The 15,590-nt window shown below is 44.6% G+C and overlaps 1 protein-coding gene across 1 annotated transcript; it reads left to right on the top strand.

Moving 5' to 3' along the window:
• The first annotated feature begins 3,123 nt into the window (after nt 1-3,123).
• BTN3A3 (butyrophilin subfamily 3 member A3) lies at nt 3,124-15,235 on the top strand. The gene is given in 12 exon segments (XM_043908172.1): nt 3,124-3,267; nt 4,651-4,722; nt 7,688-7,777; nt 8,012-8,359; nt 9,734-10,015; nt 11,153-11,353; nt 11,534-11,554; nt 11,638-11,664; nt 12,055-12,081; nt 12,556-12,582; nt 14,353-15,023; nt 15,025-15,235. Coding segments are annotated over 11 exon segments (1,788 nt in total). The 5' UTR covers nt 3,124-3,267; nt 4,651-4,688; the 3' UTR covers nt 15,085-15,235.
• The last annotated feature ends 355 nt before the right edge of the window (nt 15,236-15,590 follow it).

The raw sequence follows: 15,590 nt of genomic DNA, 5'->3' as shown, positions 1-15,590 counted from the left end.
AATGGCAACCCACTCCAGTATTCTTGCCTGGAGAATCCCAGGGACAGAGGAGCCTGATGGGCTGCCGTCTATGGGGTCGCACGAGTCGGACACAACTGAAGCAACTTAGCAGCCAGTATTCTCGCCTGGAGAATCCCCATGAACAGAGGAGCCTGGTGGGCTACAGTCCATGGGGTCACAAAGAGTCAGACATGACTGAGTAACTAACACAATCTTAAATACTAATCTATAATTATTTGCAATCAAGATGGTTTTGTTTCTTTCCTATTAGAAATAAAGCTACTATAAATATCTTTGTATGTAAATCAATAAAAGTATTCTCAATAAAAGTGTGTTAAATCAATGAATTCTTTCTTGTTCCATTTCATATATATTTCTCTCTCAGGACTTTATGTAAAGGTCTGGATAAGAAGTAGATCTGGAGCCTATTTCTCTGGAAACTGTAAAGTTAAGAGGACAAAATGTTGTGCCTAGAAACCCCTTCTCTGAAGTTCAGCATCTATGCTGAAACGCAAGGCTGCTTCTCAATGTTAGAGTAGTTTGGATCCTCCAGACAAGAGGGGACTATTTCATTCTTACTGATATATTTCCAGCAGCAAAGCTTTTTGATAGATGATGAATTTTAAAAATGAAATTTCCCAGTGAGTCAGGAAGCAGGAAGCACTCTGAGAAAGTGGTTGATATGCCCCTTTGCAGTTGTTTTACGACCTTGAGAGACACACTACTTCCTGTTAACTGTCTGTTTTCCCAGCCTGATGACTTGGAGGGCAGATTTTTAAATCCCTTGGACTCTCTTATCTATAAGAATGGACTCATTGTACTACTTCCCCAAACTGGGTTTGAATACTAAGAAGCAGGGAACTTTTGCCTCATTGCAAATGAGAAAGCAAGAAGGGTCACCACCAGTCCTACTAGAACCATCTGAGAAAATTTGGCAAAAGCTGTCTTGTTGTATCTGCTCAAACCCACACAGTATGATCCATAAATATTGCCTGAATATGTGCCTCTAGTGATCTATCAGGACGCAAGGTACATAGGCTTTTTAAGCCGGACTCTGTGATCTTCCTTGAATGTGTCATCTAAGACATCATACCTTACTGCAGAAAGAATGCTAACTCTTTGTAAGTTAAAAAAAAAAAAAAGGCAGAAAATAGAACTTGCATAAGCATCCAGCTATCTCTACCAGAGAGCCTAAATTCAAACTTTAGTAATATTATTAAATTCCAAGAATTTCCTGGTGATCCAGTGATTGGGACTCATGCTTTCACTGATGTGGGCCCAGGTTAGATCCCTGCTTGGGGAAAGAAAAAAATATAGATAGATAGATAGATAGGCTTTCCTGTATAAAATATATATATAGGCTCCCCTGGTTGCTTAGTGGTAAAGAGCCAATGTAGGAGATGCAAGAGATGAGGGTTCAATACCTGGGTTGGGAAGATCCCCTGGAGTAGGAAATAGCAACCCACTCCAGTATTCTTGCCTGGGAAATCCTTTGGACAGAGGAGACTGGTGGGTTATAGTCCATAGTGTTTCAAAGAGTCTAACACAGCTGGGCACACACACATGTGTATGTTGTTGTTGTTGGTTGTTTAGTCACCAAGTTCTGTCTGACTCTTTGTGACCCCATGGATTGTAGCCCACCATTCTCCTCTGTCCAAAGGATTTCCCAGGCAAGAATACTGGAATGGGTTGCCATTTCCTTCTCCAGGGGATCGATCTTCCCAACCCAGGGACTGAACCATGTCTCCTGCATTGACAGGCAGATCCTTTACTGCTGAGCCACCAGGGAAGCCCATATATGTGTATGTATGCATATGTGTGTGTGTGTGTGTGTGTATACACATATATACATATGTTATGCCCGCTGTCCGAATCCCCCAGCAGGAAAAGAGAAGACCTCCATGACAATGCAACACGCAAAGGAAGGGAAATTCATTGCTGACTCGAGCCAAGGCCCCTGCTGCAACCAACGCAGTGGTGCAAAGTCAGAGAGCCCTGAGTCCCAGTTTCCACGAACATTTATAGGGTGCTCGATTTCAAACATAAGCAGTGGGTAGTGGGCGCAAGCGGATTGGTTACATGTTTGCAAAGCAATTTTATTGGTACAAACTTTCGCGCGCGGGACTTTCCAGGGGACCTTCTCCGAGGTTTACTGGGCGCGTACTGATTAGCTGGTCTCTGGTGGCCTGTTGAGGGCAGATAATTACCCTACCCTCGGGAGAAACTGAAACTTAGGCCTACTCTTAGTTCAGGGCGCCCGTCATGGTGCTAGTCTTGACAGTCTCACACACATATATAATTAAATTCCATCAGCAAAGCCATATTGAAGTCCTTTAAGCTTTAGTCGTTGTCCCAAGAGGCAAACAAATTGTCTTGGGAGCCTCTAGGCCACAGATAGGACCACTTTGTCCCAAAAACCACTATTAGAAACAGTATCCACAGACCAGCCAGACTCTAACCTCGGGGAATAAGAATTCTGCTGGTAGAGAAGAAAGAAATACATATGAAAATACAAATTTAGCTCAAATAAGGCTCAGAGGGTTCATGAGCCTTCTCAGCAACACCCCAAATAAGAATTTTTCTGAAAATGGAAAATATGCTAATCTATCACCAGAACACTACTCTAGAAAATGTGAAAATTATATTATTTGATGATGAATCTGAGACCTGAATTTCAGAGGTGCTAAAAAAGGTGGAGAGGGTCTGGTTTTCTGTTCATTTGGCTCTGTTGTAAAATATATTCGCCTCCATGTGCCCTGTACATGCAAACAGACATTAGCCAAAAGCCACAGAAATGTTTTAATTAATGTATGTCTTCATCTCTTCACACGTTCAAACCTTTTTTTTTCTCTACTCAGTAAATCTTTTATGAGAAAAAGTAAATATATTATCATATGTAAGACATAAAGCAAGTGTATATAATAGATACTGATTTATACAAACGTACATATGCATAAATGATTCAATTAAGGAAACACAGAGTGATACAAAGTGAGAATTAGGCTGGGTTTTTTTTCCCCCCCACAATCCAATAGTTTCAGTTTTCAAACTTCCTCACTGGTTTCTGCCCAGCAACTGATGAGAAACACCCCTCTGAGCCAATCAGAAACTAATTCTTTCACAGACAGACTCTGTTACTCTTTGTCAGAGTGAGCATGCATCTCTCTTTTTCCTTTCTTCCAGAGAAAAGAGACTCTTATTTATAATGAGGAACTATCAATTATCTTTACTCTGTGGGCTGTAATTTTCAGATGGGATTGCCAAGAGGTAAGTGTGGGGAAAATAGGTAAAATCCAGGGCTATGAGCCCTGGGAAGAAGGAGGCTGAAGAGCTGAGAGTGGGCCTTGCCCAAAGAAAGCGATTAGGGCTCTAGTGAGCTGTAATCAGGGGATGAGGTGGTGGAAACAGCAGGACAGTGCAAAGGCTAAAGACCTGAATTTGAGCATTTGTGGGAGAGTCACAATGTGAATGAAAAAAGCTTGCTGACTGCATGTTCTTAGGAGATTACTGTGATCAGAAAGGAGCAAAGGACTCTTATCTCTCCTAGTCATCTCTGGGAATGTGTTCTAAGAGATTCTGAAAAAAGATATGCCTTAAAGATTTGCATGTAAAGATGTTCATTACAGAATTATTTGCAATTTAAAAAATCTGAACCAACATATGCAACAGTTGGAAAATGGATACAAGCACATTGTCCAATCATGAAAGGGCTTTTGGAATCATGTTTTTAACAAAGAGTTTTTATTTCTAATTGTAACAAAGCTGGATTTAATTCAGAGCTTTAAATTGCATCTACATTTTGCTATTGAATCTTATTTATGATGAACAGCTTTAAACGTGAATGTTTGTTTTAATACTTGACTTTTTTTTCTTTAAGAGTAGTTTCTACAAGTGGAATTTCTGGGTCAAATGATGATTTTGACAACTTCCAGGCATTTAGTATATATCTATGGTCAAAATACTTCTGGAAATCCTTGTAGTCCCATGAAGCAAAGTATATGATTACCATCACAGATTATTTAAATTTTATTCCTTCATATTTTTCTCTGTTTTGATGTTGCCTATAATCAGAAACAAACAAAAAAAAAACCCCAAAATTAGTGAAAATATATTCTTCACTCTGAAGACAACATTGAAATTGTTACCTATATAATAATGATAATAATAATAATAATGTCCTCTCTCTAGCATCTTCGGGAGCAGTTTTGAAGAGCATAAGATATGGTAAAAGGCAATCTTTTGTCTGAGGGTATGTCCGAGTTTCATGCAGGCTCCCAAGAATTCCCAGCTGGACATATTTCTGCTCCCAACTCCTTCTCAACCCACTCACCTCCCTCTGCCAGCCTTGTTCTCAAAGACAGTTCTTGGCACAGGTTTAAGAGTAGCAGGTACTATGAATGCAGGCCTTATACTTGTTTGTTTAGGGCAAATTGGTGTGAAGAAATTTTATGTATTTATTGACATACAGTTGATTTACAGGAGTTGGTATTTTCTGAACCACTAATATGTTGCAGTCAGAGTAATCATTTGTAAAAAAATTTTAATTGCTGAGTAAAACATGAAAACTTTTAAAACTGAAAACATCCGAATAATTTTCGAAGGTAGGAGGCAAAGCACAACAGTGTCTCTCATTCAATCTTCAATTTTCAGTTTAGCATGAACTCTTTTAAGGTGATTTGGACAGTAACATGCCAGCATCCTCCATCCATGCAGATTCTCCAGGTAAGAATACTGGAGTGGGGTGCCGTGCCCTTCTCCAAGGGATCTTACCAATCTAGGGATCGAACCCAGTCTCCTCCATTACAGGCAGATTTTTTATCATCTGAGCCACCAGAGATGTCCAAGGTATAAACAGGTACATACAAATTCATAACTTAGGTTTTCTGTTTTAATATAATCATTAATTTTCTCTGCAGTGTGCTTTTTATTTAATATATCTTGATTTTCTGGGTTAGTGACTATAAATTACTCTTAACTGCCACACTGAGTTCCCTCATACAGATCAGCCTTTATTTAACTAACCAGTCTTCTGTTAGTGGTTAGAGTGGCTGGTTAGCTTGTTTACCCTTTTTTTTTTTACTTTTAAAAATAATATTTCAGTGTCAACCTTACACACAATTCTCTCTGCACCCATGCAAGTGTTTTGCTAGACCAGATATCCGGAAGTGAAGTTGCTAAGTCAATTGTGTACATTCTAAACTTTCTGTTTCATCATGTGTCATGAGTAACTGAAGTTCAAACAGGTTTTTTAAATCACAGAGCTGGTGAATCATAGCGCCATGACCTACCTCCCACACCCTTTTCATTTCCAACATCTAACACATAGTGGGTCTGGCACACAGTGAGTGCTCGATAAACATTTGTTGAAGGAATGAAAATGCCTGGGTGAGACCTGGCCTTATTCTTAACTCTCCAATTCACTCGCCTTGGGGTTAAGAAGTAGTAGGTTCATGGGACTTCCCTGGAGGTCCAGAGGTTAGGATTAGGCACTTTCAGTGGCAGTGGTCCAGATCCTGCAAGCCGGGAAGCTTGGCCAAAACTTAAAAAAAAAAAAAAAAAGAAGTGGTAGGTTCAGCCTCTGATTGACCCAGGGAATCTGCCAGGATCTTGACCAAAGTCTGATGGGAGAGTGATTGTGACCTTTGTGATGGCCATGGGTTGGGCCTAAAGGAGACAGATGGGCACACCCTGAGTCATTCGTTAGCACACCATTCCATCTGACATTTTCAGAAAAGGAAAGAACACATGATGGGAGGAGGGAAAGGGCTCCATCTGGAGTTCTTAGTTTTGTCTTGGAATAGTCAACTCCCAGGCTCTCCACTATCTAGGGAGGACGACAACTCTGGTGTGGTTGGAGTGGAAGCCAAGTTAGAACTCCAGCTATAATCAAGCCTGGCTAGCTGGCAAGAGCCCCACACTTCTCTTATCACATAAGGTGGAGGTGCTTTTATGGACCAAGATACATTTGGAAACACTGGGCTGGAACTGGGGAGTTGCAGGGGCCCTGCCTTTGAGCTGGAAGAACCCCAGCACTTCATAGAGGCGTGAGCTGTGCTGGTCTGCTGTGTGTTTGGAAGTTGACGTATTTGCCCTTCCGTGCAAGTGCCAAAAATTACATCTCCACCCCTAAAAGGCACTTCCCTAGCAGTGCAAAGACCAAGATAGGGAAATTATCCATTGCTGGTGAGCCCAGAGGCAGGCCATCTGCCAAGGAGCATTGATAAACATGGGAGGAAAGGGAAAACAGAAAGAGAACCATTTCCTTTCCAGAGATGTTTCTCCCACTAAAGAACAGATGTTTCCCCCCGAAGAACTTTTTTTTTCTTGGTCACACATGAGATTAGTTCCTCAACCAGGGATCAAAACTGGCAGTGAAAATGCAGAGTCCTAACCACTGGACCACCAGGGAATTCCCAGAACAGTTGTGAAAAGAGTTCACTAAAGGTTTACCAAGTTGCAACACTTGCATGTCCAGGATAGGCTTGCTCTTTGAAACCACTTTATTGAAAAATAAGAATAAATGCTTTAATACAACTAAGTCCTCAGTGGAAGCATAGGAGGCCAGGCTCTGCTCTCTAAGCCAGGCCAAAAGAGCATTATCATTATGCAGAAAAATGCTTATCTCCATAAACTCTCCACCTCCCCTCCTCTCATTAGTTGGATGACACCCAAATATTCTGATCATCTAAACTGAACTGAAATGCTAGTGAGTATTGATGGTTTAATATGTAAGCCCTCATCCATTCACTAATTCAACAAATATTCACTGAGGATTCCATGTGAACCACCACCATTCTTACAAGTGTCTTACACATCAGGAAACAAAATAGACCAACATCATTGCTTCGTGGAACTTACATTCTAGCAGGTGGAGGTGGACGATAAACGTATGATATGTTCACTGGTGAAAATGCAACAGGAAAAAGAGAGAAGCTGAGGGGGATGGGAACAGTTTGCCACAATTCTGTGATCAGAGAGGGTCTCATAGAGGAACTGACTTTAAAGGAAAGACTTGAAAGCGGCAAGAGAGTGAGCTTGTGGATATATGGGGAAGAGGGTTCCAGGCAGAGGGAAGAGTCGAGGTCGAGGTCTTCTGTCATGTTCTGTCCAAGGAGCAGTAGCAAGGACAGTGTGCCTGGAGATGAAGTGAAGCATGCAGCTCCAGGAGGGCCCTGCCAGCCATTGGAAGGACTTCAGCGTCTACTCAGAATGAAATGGGAGCCCTCGGAAGGTGCTGAGCAGAGGAGTGACAGGATGTGACTCAAGGAATGTTCTGGATGTTGTATTGAGACTATAGGGAACACAAGCAGAATCGGAGGACCCACAGAGGAGAGTCTTATATTAATCAGGGTGTGATAGTAGAGGCTTGGACCTCATATAGCTGGGGAAGTGTGGACGAGTGTAGAGATTCTGAACATACTCAGTAGAGCCAAGGATTTCTTGATGGGTTAGGGTTACTGTCTGCACATTTAAAATACATATTTTTACAGGAGATTTTCCATGTGGGAACTAAAGGTGAAGAGACTCCCAAGCAGACATTTTGGCAGAGGAGGATCATCAGTCCTCACACTACTTATCCTGTGTTTCTCCTTGAGTCGGCCCTGGGGAGGTGGAGGTTCCCACACAGAATTCTCCATCTTCTTCCAGGTGGTATTTCTGCCTGACTCTGGCATCTCTCTGTTTGCAGCTCTGATGAAAATGGCTTGGTCCCTAGATTTCCTTCCATTCCACCTCCTTATCTACCTCATCTCTGACCAGCTGCTCATTCCTTGCTCAGGTAGGAAACAATGTTGCTTTTTTGTATTGGAAGCAGATAATTACCTGTTGGCACCCAGTCAGAACCTTTGATCCCCTCATTCCTTGAAGTCCTGTTGCAAACTGAAGGCTCACATGCCATGAAGACAAATGTCCTTCTGTCAGGATCCTATTCCTCTCTAGGCTTTTCTAAGCCTGAGACACCCCCTTCCCATCACGGCCTCATGGAATTCCCTGCCCCCCCTTTTCTGACCAGCTCAGTTTTCTGTGATTGGACCCCCTGGGCCCATCCTGGTCATGGTGGGTGAAGACGCCGAGCTGCCCTGTCACCTGTCTCCGAAGATGAGCGCGGAGACCATGGAACTGAAGTGGGTGCGATCCAGCCTCAGGCAAGTGGTTTTCATGTATGCACATGGCAAGGAAGTGGAAGACAGACAGACGGCAGAGTACCAAGGGAGAACTGAGATTTTAAGAGATGGCATCACTGCAGGGAAAGCTGTTCTCCGCATACGCAACGTTAGAGCCTCTGACAGTGGAAACTACCTGTGCTATTTCCAAGACGGCAACTTCTACGAGAAAGCCTTATTGGAGCTGAAGGTTGCAGGTGAGCCTCCAGGTTCTGTTCTGAGTGTGTTCCTCTTGGGAGCTAGGAGCAGATGCAGAGTTTTTGCTCCAAATCCACCTCTCAGAGTTCTTGGCTGATCATCGGGAACTGCCTCCTCTGTCTTCTGACTTTGTTTGTCCGAGACCCTCAGGAAAGAAGCAGTTCTCCAGGAAGACCCCCTCCTGTATGCTATCGTGTCAAGTAAAGAGCTCCCTCCTGCCGACTGCCAGGGTCTAAGCTGGGAATTGGAAGGTCAGGATGGGAAGGATAAGAAAACATCTCCTTGGAGATGGTGCATGGTTGTCTGGGTTTAGTTGCATTCCAGGTGGCTTCTGGGGGCCCATCCAGGTACTCACCGCCGTGAGCCCTGGGAGGCTGACCTGTAAAGGCAGCATCTGGGCTGTCATTGTTCCCCACACCACACCCACTCTGAGCACACTTGCAGTTGGACCAGTTGACTTCAATCCTTGCTGCAGGAGGAGCAGTGTATGCCCTGGGGGAGCACAGGGGTCTCGGGAAGAGGGTGACAGAGGAGACTTGTTATAGACTTTGGGCTTCTGTTAGGGGATTTAGGGCAAGGTTTATGGAAGTGGGCTTTGCTCTGGATGGGATGCTATCAGAGGAGGAGGTATATTTCTGTGGGTGGATAACTTCATAAATCTCATCCAGGAGGAAGACTAGAGTGAGGCTAGTCTGGGACTGGTAAAGGAGTGGCATCACTCAGCCAGGACAGGGGCATGTTTGGTCAAGGTTATGTTTGGGACTGTGCTCGTATTTTTCTCTATCTTCAAACATGATTGTTGCTGGTCTTTTGTCTTCACCTGTCATAGTGACAAAGGGCCCTCTGATGCTGATATTCTATGAAATTGCTTGTGTTCCACAGAACACCAAGACTAGACTCATATTCCATGTTAAGGATTGCGTAACTCTTTCTCTTGCCGTGTAGCTTCTGGCTGGGTTTGGTCCATGGGGAGCCATAGCAGAAGGTAGAAGGAGGGAGAGAGAGGGGTCAGGGTATTTATGCCCCTGGCTTACTTACTGCAGGGCCACCTCTAGCTGGCTACATGCCCTTCCAGAAGATCACAGGTCCTCTTATGAAAGCTCTCTCTACATGACTCTCCCACTTTAGGTCTTCAAAACAGCTCCCTCTTCACTCCCCTTTGGGTTTAGGGGTGGGTGGTAGCACTCCATTGTTCCTGGCCCTGGAGTACTGCTCTATTCCATGTAGTTTTCTCCTCACTATGACCACCCTTTGGCAAACAGCTTTTTAGAAAACTCTAGTTTAATTATCTGAGTGTGCCATCCAATTCCTGTTGAGATCCTCACTGATACAGGATGGTCCCAAGAATTGAGGCTCATTCATCCTTTCCACAGCACTGGGCTCTGATCTTCACATTCAAGTGAAGGGCCATGAGGATGGAGGGATCCACCTGGGGTGTGAGTCCGCCAGCTGGTATCCCCAGCCCCAGATTCGGTGGAGAGATGCCAAGGGCCAGAACATGCCAGCGATGACAGCACCTCCGGCTGCAGATGGAGCAGGCCTGTATGCAGTCACATCATCTCTAATCGTGAAGAGCGGCTCTGGGGAAGGGGTGTCCTGTATCATCAGAAACCCCCTCCTCAATCAGGAAAAGACAGCCCAGATTTCCATCGCAGGTGAGTACCCTGCTTAGTTGCAGGTATACTGTGAGGAGCCAAGGCTGTTGAAAGAAGAAGGATGTGAACACCTGGGACTAATATAAGGAAGTCAATTATACTTCAGTTTAAAAAAATTCCTTAATTTCATGGCTGCAGTCACCACAAAAAAAATAAAAATAAAAATAAATAAAAAAATTCCTTAGAAGAGACATATGTAAAATTTAATCTATAGAAAATTAGACAAAATCACAACTTAAACATTAACCAACTGAAATCTAGTATAGCCAAATTAAAGAAGAGAAAGGTATAAAAACAAATAAAAAATTTTTTAAATAAATTTTTAAAAAAGAAAAGAAAGGGGGATGTGTGGTTCTCTGTGAGTGAGTGGAAAGTGAAAGTGAGACCCTCACTGATACAGGATGGTCCCAAGAACTGAGGCTCATTCATCACTCACTTTCACTACATCACATAGTGAAAGTGAGTCATTGAGCTGAGTTCCAGAGCCTTTTATAGAACTAGTTTTTTTTTTTTTTTTTCTCCTGTTTATGTCACAAGGATTTACTGAGAATTTCCTATGTGCCAGGAACGGTGACAGGCAATGGGAACTGGAGAAAAGTGGCGAAGATCGGATCCTTAAGCAAAGACAAATGACAAAGTTGGGGGTGGGTGGGTTCATGTACAACTCATAATTTAGGGGAAATGCTAATCTCATTAAAATATAGTACAAACCAGTAGAAAAAAGAGCAAAAGATATGAATATTTAGTTCACAGAAAAGGAATAACACATGAAAGAGTGTCCAACCTCACACACTAGAGAAATGTGTATTAAAACTTGTGTGAATGGACAGGAGACTCAGATGATGTTTTATGTGCTTTTACTTGATACTGGAATCATGTGAATGTAACATATTGTAAATTTTAAGTAGAAAAAAACTTGATTATGATGCTTAAGTAACACATTTACATGTGAGAAAGACATTTCAGGACAAGTTCTGGTATTATGTTAGTACTGTATCTATAAAACCTTTGCAGGGCTTGCTGAAGTCTTACCTAAAGGTCTCTGAGAACTTAGGAAGAGAAAGATTTTGACGTCAGGAGATGAACTCCGTGAACCCTCTCCTGAGGGTGAGAGGCTAAGACTGGATCCTATTGCAGACCCATTCTTCAGGAGGGCCCAGAGCTGGATCGCTGCCTTTGCAGGGACCCTGACGGTCTGTCTGCCGCTTCTCGCTGGAGCTGGTTACTTGCTGTGGCTACAGAGGAAGGAAAAAGAGGCTCTATTCATGGAGAAAGAAAAAGCAATAAAGGAAAAAGAAAGAGCTTGGGCAGAAAAGGAGCAAGAACAAAGAATAAAAGGTATCTGACCTGGAGAGGGAGTCTAAGGCCCATGCTTTGCAGGAGGGAGCTGGATCATCTCACCCCATCCCCACCCCTCACACCCAACCCAGCACTTGGTCATCCTTAAGATTTATTTTCTAGAGGTCCTCCTCCTTCCACCCCCATAACAGTACTTTTTTTTTTCTGCTTCTTTTCCAGAGACGCTCCAGTATGAGCTCAGTAAGTTCTGATTCCCCCAGGGACCCGCGCTCATCTTCCTATGACTTACCACTTAATGACTCACCGCTTTTCTTCCATTGCAGAGTGGAGAAAGGTCCAGTTCCTGGCTCGTGAGTAGCTCTGACATTTTCTCTAAATTCGCATCTAAGACTGTCTGTCTCTGCCAGAATATTTTCCAGCTGGGTTCCTCAGCCCCTAACTCTGCCCTGGGAGGAAGGAATGTTCTGGATCCTTTTTTCCAGGAAAAGAAATATGGGTGACTGGGGAGGGGGAAGTAGTTGGTAGGGAGAATAGAGAGTGTTTCCTTTTTTAATAGAGAAAGGGGACTTCAATCTCCTTTCCTAAAGAAGAGAGGGGAGGTGAGAGTTGAACAGGCAGAGACAGAAGGTAGGAAGGGTGGAGTGGTCAAAAAGAAGGCGAGATGAGGCAAAAGTAAGAGAAAGGAAATGACTCAGAAATGACAGAGTTCAGATGATGTCTCTATCTTTCTTCCATTGTAGGTGGGGAGAAGTCTCAAACCTATCCAGGTGAGTGACCCGGATGTTCTCTGAGTTTCCTGGCACAGGTAGATAAACATTTAAACCTTTTCCCTGCTGTGTGACCCATCAGCATTTGCAGTAGGAATACTCAGATCTAACCCAGAGGCTCATTTCTTATGGGGAGGACCACCCCTGCTTTTCTACAGCCTCAGAGGGGACCTTCAGATATAGTGTCTGGGCAGTTTAACCACTCCCTGCTCTGCCAGCATACACACCCACACCCATACACACACCCACACATACACACACACAGCCTAGTATAGCCTGGCCATGTCACCTGCAGCCCCAACACAGTAAAGTGAAGAAAATCCACCATTTTTGAGAGGTTTTATTCCTGATCTACCCAAGCTATAGATGACGGAAGAGACTGAAGAAAGGGACACAGAAAGGCTCAGTGAGGAGAAAGGGTGAGGGAAAAATCAGAATTAATGAACATTCCTCTTTGTGTCTCCCTTCTTTCAGAGTGGAAGCAGGCCCTCTTCCAAGCTGGTGAGTGAATAACTGTACATCCCCTAGGACAAAAACCCAAGGGACCATATTCCCTTTTTCTTTTCCACGTCTTGAGATTCTGGGACAGCAAGTCCCTGGGACTGGGAGAGTTCTGGTTGGAGATCTCAGTCTCTAGCAGCCTTCCGCTGAGTACCCAGAGAACTGGGGAGAATTGCTCTCCTGGGCTTCCACAGATCTTTATGGGAAGGAAGAGGCATCAACAGTGGAGGTGAGGGAAGGGACAGGCAGGGTGAACTAATATTGCAGTGAGAGTGCAGATGCAACGTGAGCAAGGAAAGAAAGCAATGCTCAAAGGTCATGTCCTTTCGCAAGGTCCATATGCCACCTCTTGCCACTGTGTGTCCTCAAGTTATTTGATGCTTTGAGCTTCAGTCTCCTCACTTGTAGACAATGATTGTAGTTGCTATTCATGTGAGAGTTGAGGTAAAGACTAAATGAGTTAATGAATGTGTACTTGGTCAAAAAAGAAAAATATACCATCTCTTTTTTCCTGAGCCAGGAAAAAAGAGATGGTATATTCAAAATGGGTGGTTGAAGAGGGCTTAAAGAATAAACTATTTACAAAGGGAAGAAAGAGAGCAAAGGGAAACTGACGAAGGACTATTCAGTCCCCAAGGGTTCACAACAGTTGGGTGCTGTCACCATGCTGGACCTAAAGAGATGGGGAGGAGAGTGTTTGGCCCACAGGAACCTGTAGCTCACGGAGAGGGCAGCCTGAGATGAGTCATCCCCTTGGTCAAGCGTCACCCCCTGAAGCTGGCAGGGAAGAAGGGGAGGAGGAAATAAATGCCGTGCCTCTCTTCTTGCTCCTTCCAATCTTCAGCTAGTGCCTCCCACTGACCAAACCCAACAGGTGACCAGAGGCAAGGGAGCCCAGGGTCACTGTCCAAAGAGGACAAATTTCCGGGGTCCAGAAGAGGGTGGAAGAACATGGAGAGTAGGTCTGGGAGCACATGAAGCCCTCAACATGATGCCCCTTAGCACAGAAAAGGACTGGCAGCTATTAAAGCATCAGGGACTTCTTCCATGCCTGGCCCTGAACCAAATACACAACGTGTGTTATCTTCTAATCTAAAGATTAGTAATTTTTTTAGCCCCATTTTTCAGATAAGAAAGTTGAGGCTTAAAATATTATACAGCTTGGGTCAATGGAAAAAAGAGAAAAGACATTCACTTCATGAGTGGTAGCACAAGGATTGAAATTTAAGCCCATATGCCTATGGAGCATGAGCTTCCCAGGAGGCACCAGTAGTAAAGAATCCACCTGCTAATACAGGAGATGTGGGTTTGATCCCTGGGTCAGGAAGATCCCCAGCAAGAGGGCACAGCAAACCACTCCAGTATTCTTTCCTGGAGAATCCCATGGACAGGGGAGCCTGGCAGGTTACAGTCCACTGGGTCACAAAGAGTTGGACACTACTGAAGCGACTTAGCAAGCATCTATGCCTATGAAGTACAGGTGGGCTGAGTCACTTCAGGGAGAGAAACAGAAAAAAGGTAGCTGGGAGGAGCCAGCTCTAGATGTTCGTTAAGCAGACCCTGATGCTCATCACTTTCCCCTTTCCTACTGAACACAAGCCTCCTAGGGCTTTCCTCTGGTGTTGCTGGGAGGGTCATATTCAGGGCAGGCTGTGGGCACCCAGCCCTGGACTTGGGCTTCCTCAACCAGACCCAGGGCTTGAGGGCCCAGGCTCTGAGATCTAGGAACAATGGTTCACCCACAATCCCGCCCCCCCAAACTTTCTGCAGAGGATGTGATTTTGGATCCCAACACAGCAAACCCCATCCTGCTCGTGTCTGATGACCAGAGGAGCCTGCAGCGGGCAGAGGAACGCCGAAATCTGCCAGACAACCCCAAGCGATTTGATTGGCACTACTGTGTGCTTGGCTGCAAGAGCTTCACATCAGGGAGACATTACTGGGAGGTGGAGGTTGGGGACAGGAAAGAGTGGCATGTAGGGGTATGCAGGGAGGACGTAGAGAGAAAATCCTGGATTAAAATGACCCCGGAGAATGGCTTCTGGACTACGGGGCTGTCTGGTGGGAATGACTACCGGGCTCTCACTGAGCCCCGGACCAAACTGACAGTTGCCAGCCCTCCTGAAAAAGTGGGGATTTTCCTGGACTATGAGACTGGTGAAGTCTCCTTCTACAACGCCGTGGATGGATCTCATATCTACACCTTCCCACACACCTCCTTTTCTGGGCCTCTGTGGCCTGTTTTCAGGATTTTGACCTTGGAACCCACTGCCTTGACCATTTGCCCAGTGTCAACAGGAACAGGGAGTCCTGGGGCTCCTGACCTAGTGCCTGACCTTTCCTTGGAAACCCCAGTGGTCCTGGGCTCAGCCGATGAGAATGGAGAGCCTCAGGCTGAAGTCACGTCCTTGCTTCTCCCTGCCCAGCCTGCAGCTGAGGGTCTCTTCCCTGACAGCAGCAACAAATCGCAACCATAAAATGCTAAAGGCACACACAGTGTGAAGCACTCTACTAATATTCATACAGTTATTTATTCCATATGGACAGTTAAGTTTGATACTGCTTTATTGTCTCACTTCCTAGAGGTCACTTAGCTAGTAAACTGATGGCTGGCCATTGAATAATAAAACATTTACAGATGATTTACAGTGTACTGGGTGTTGCGCTAAAAGCTTTAAATGTTTTGTTTTGTTTTTAGCTTTAAATGTTTCACTCCTCATAGCAACCCTGTGTCACAGCCTCATTTCAAAAGTGTGGAAACTGAGGCAGGGCCAAGTTAAGCAACTTATATAATTAATCAAAAAGTTAGTGCTGTCGGGGCCCCTGTCCCCCACCCACCCACCCTCTACCCCTAGCCTGTTTTCCAGCCCGATTGCCCCTGTAAGGGAGGGACCATGTGCAGCCCTGAGCATTCCTTCCCAGGGCACCCCAGGTTAACTATCACTGTAGGTGCCTATGAAAGCCACACCCCACTTGGTTCCTTCAGGGTCGACTGTCACAGCTATAGG

The sequence above is a fragment of the Cervus elaphus genome, chromosome 7 (assembly GCF_910594005.1).
Source record: "Cervus elaphus chromosome 7, mCerEla1.1, whole genome shotgun sequence".
NCBI lineage: Eukaryota > Metazoa > Chordata > Mammalia > Artiodactyla > Cervidae > Cervus > Cervus elaphus.
This window is presented reverse-complemented; position numbering and strand designations above follow the sequence as displayed.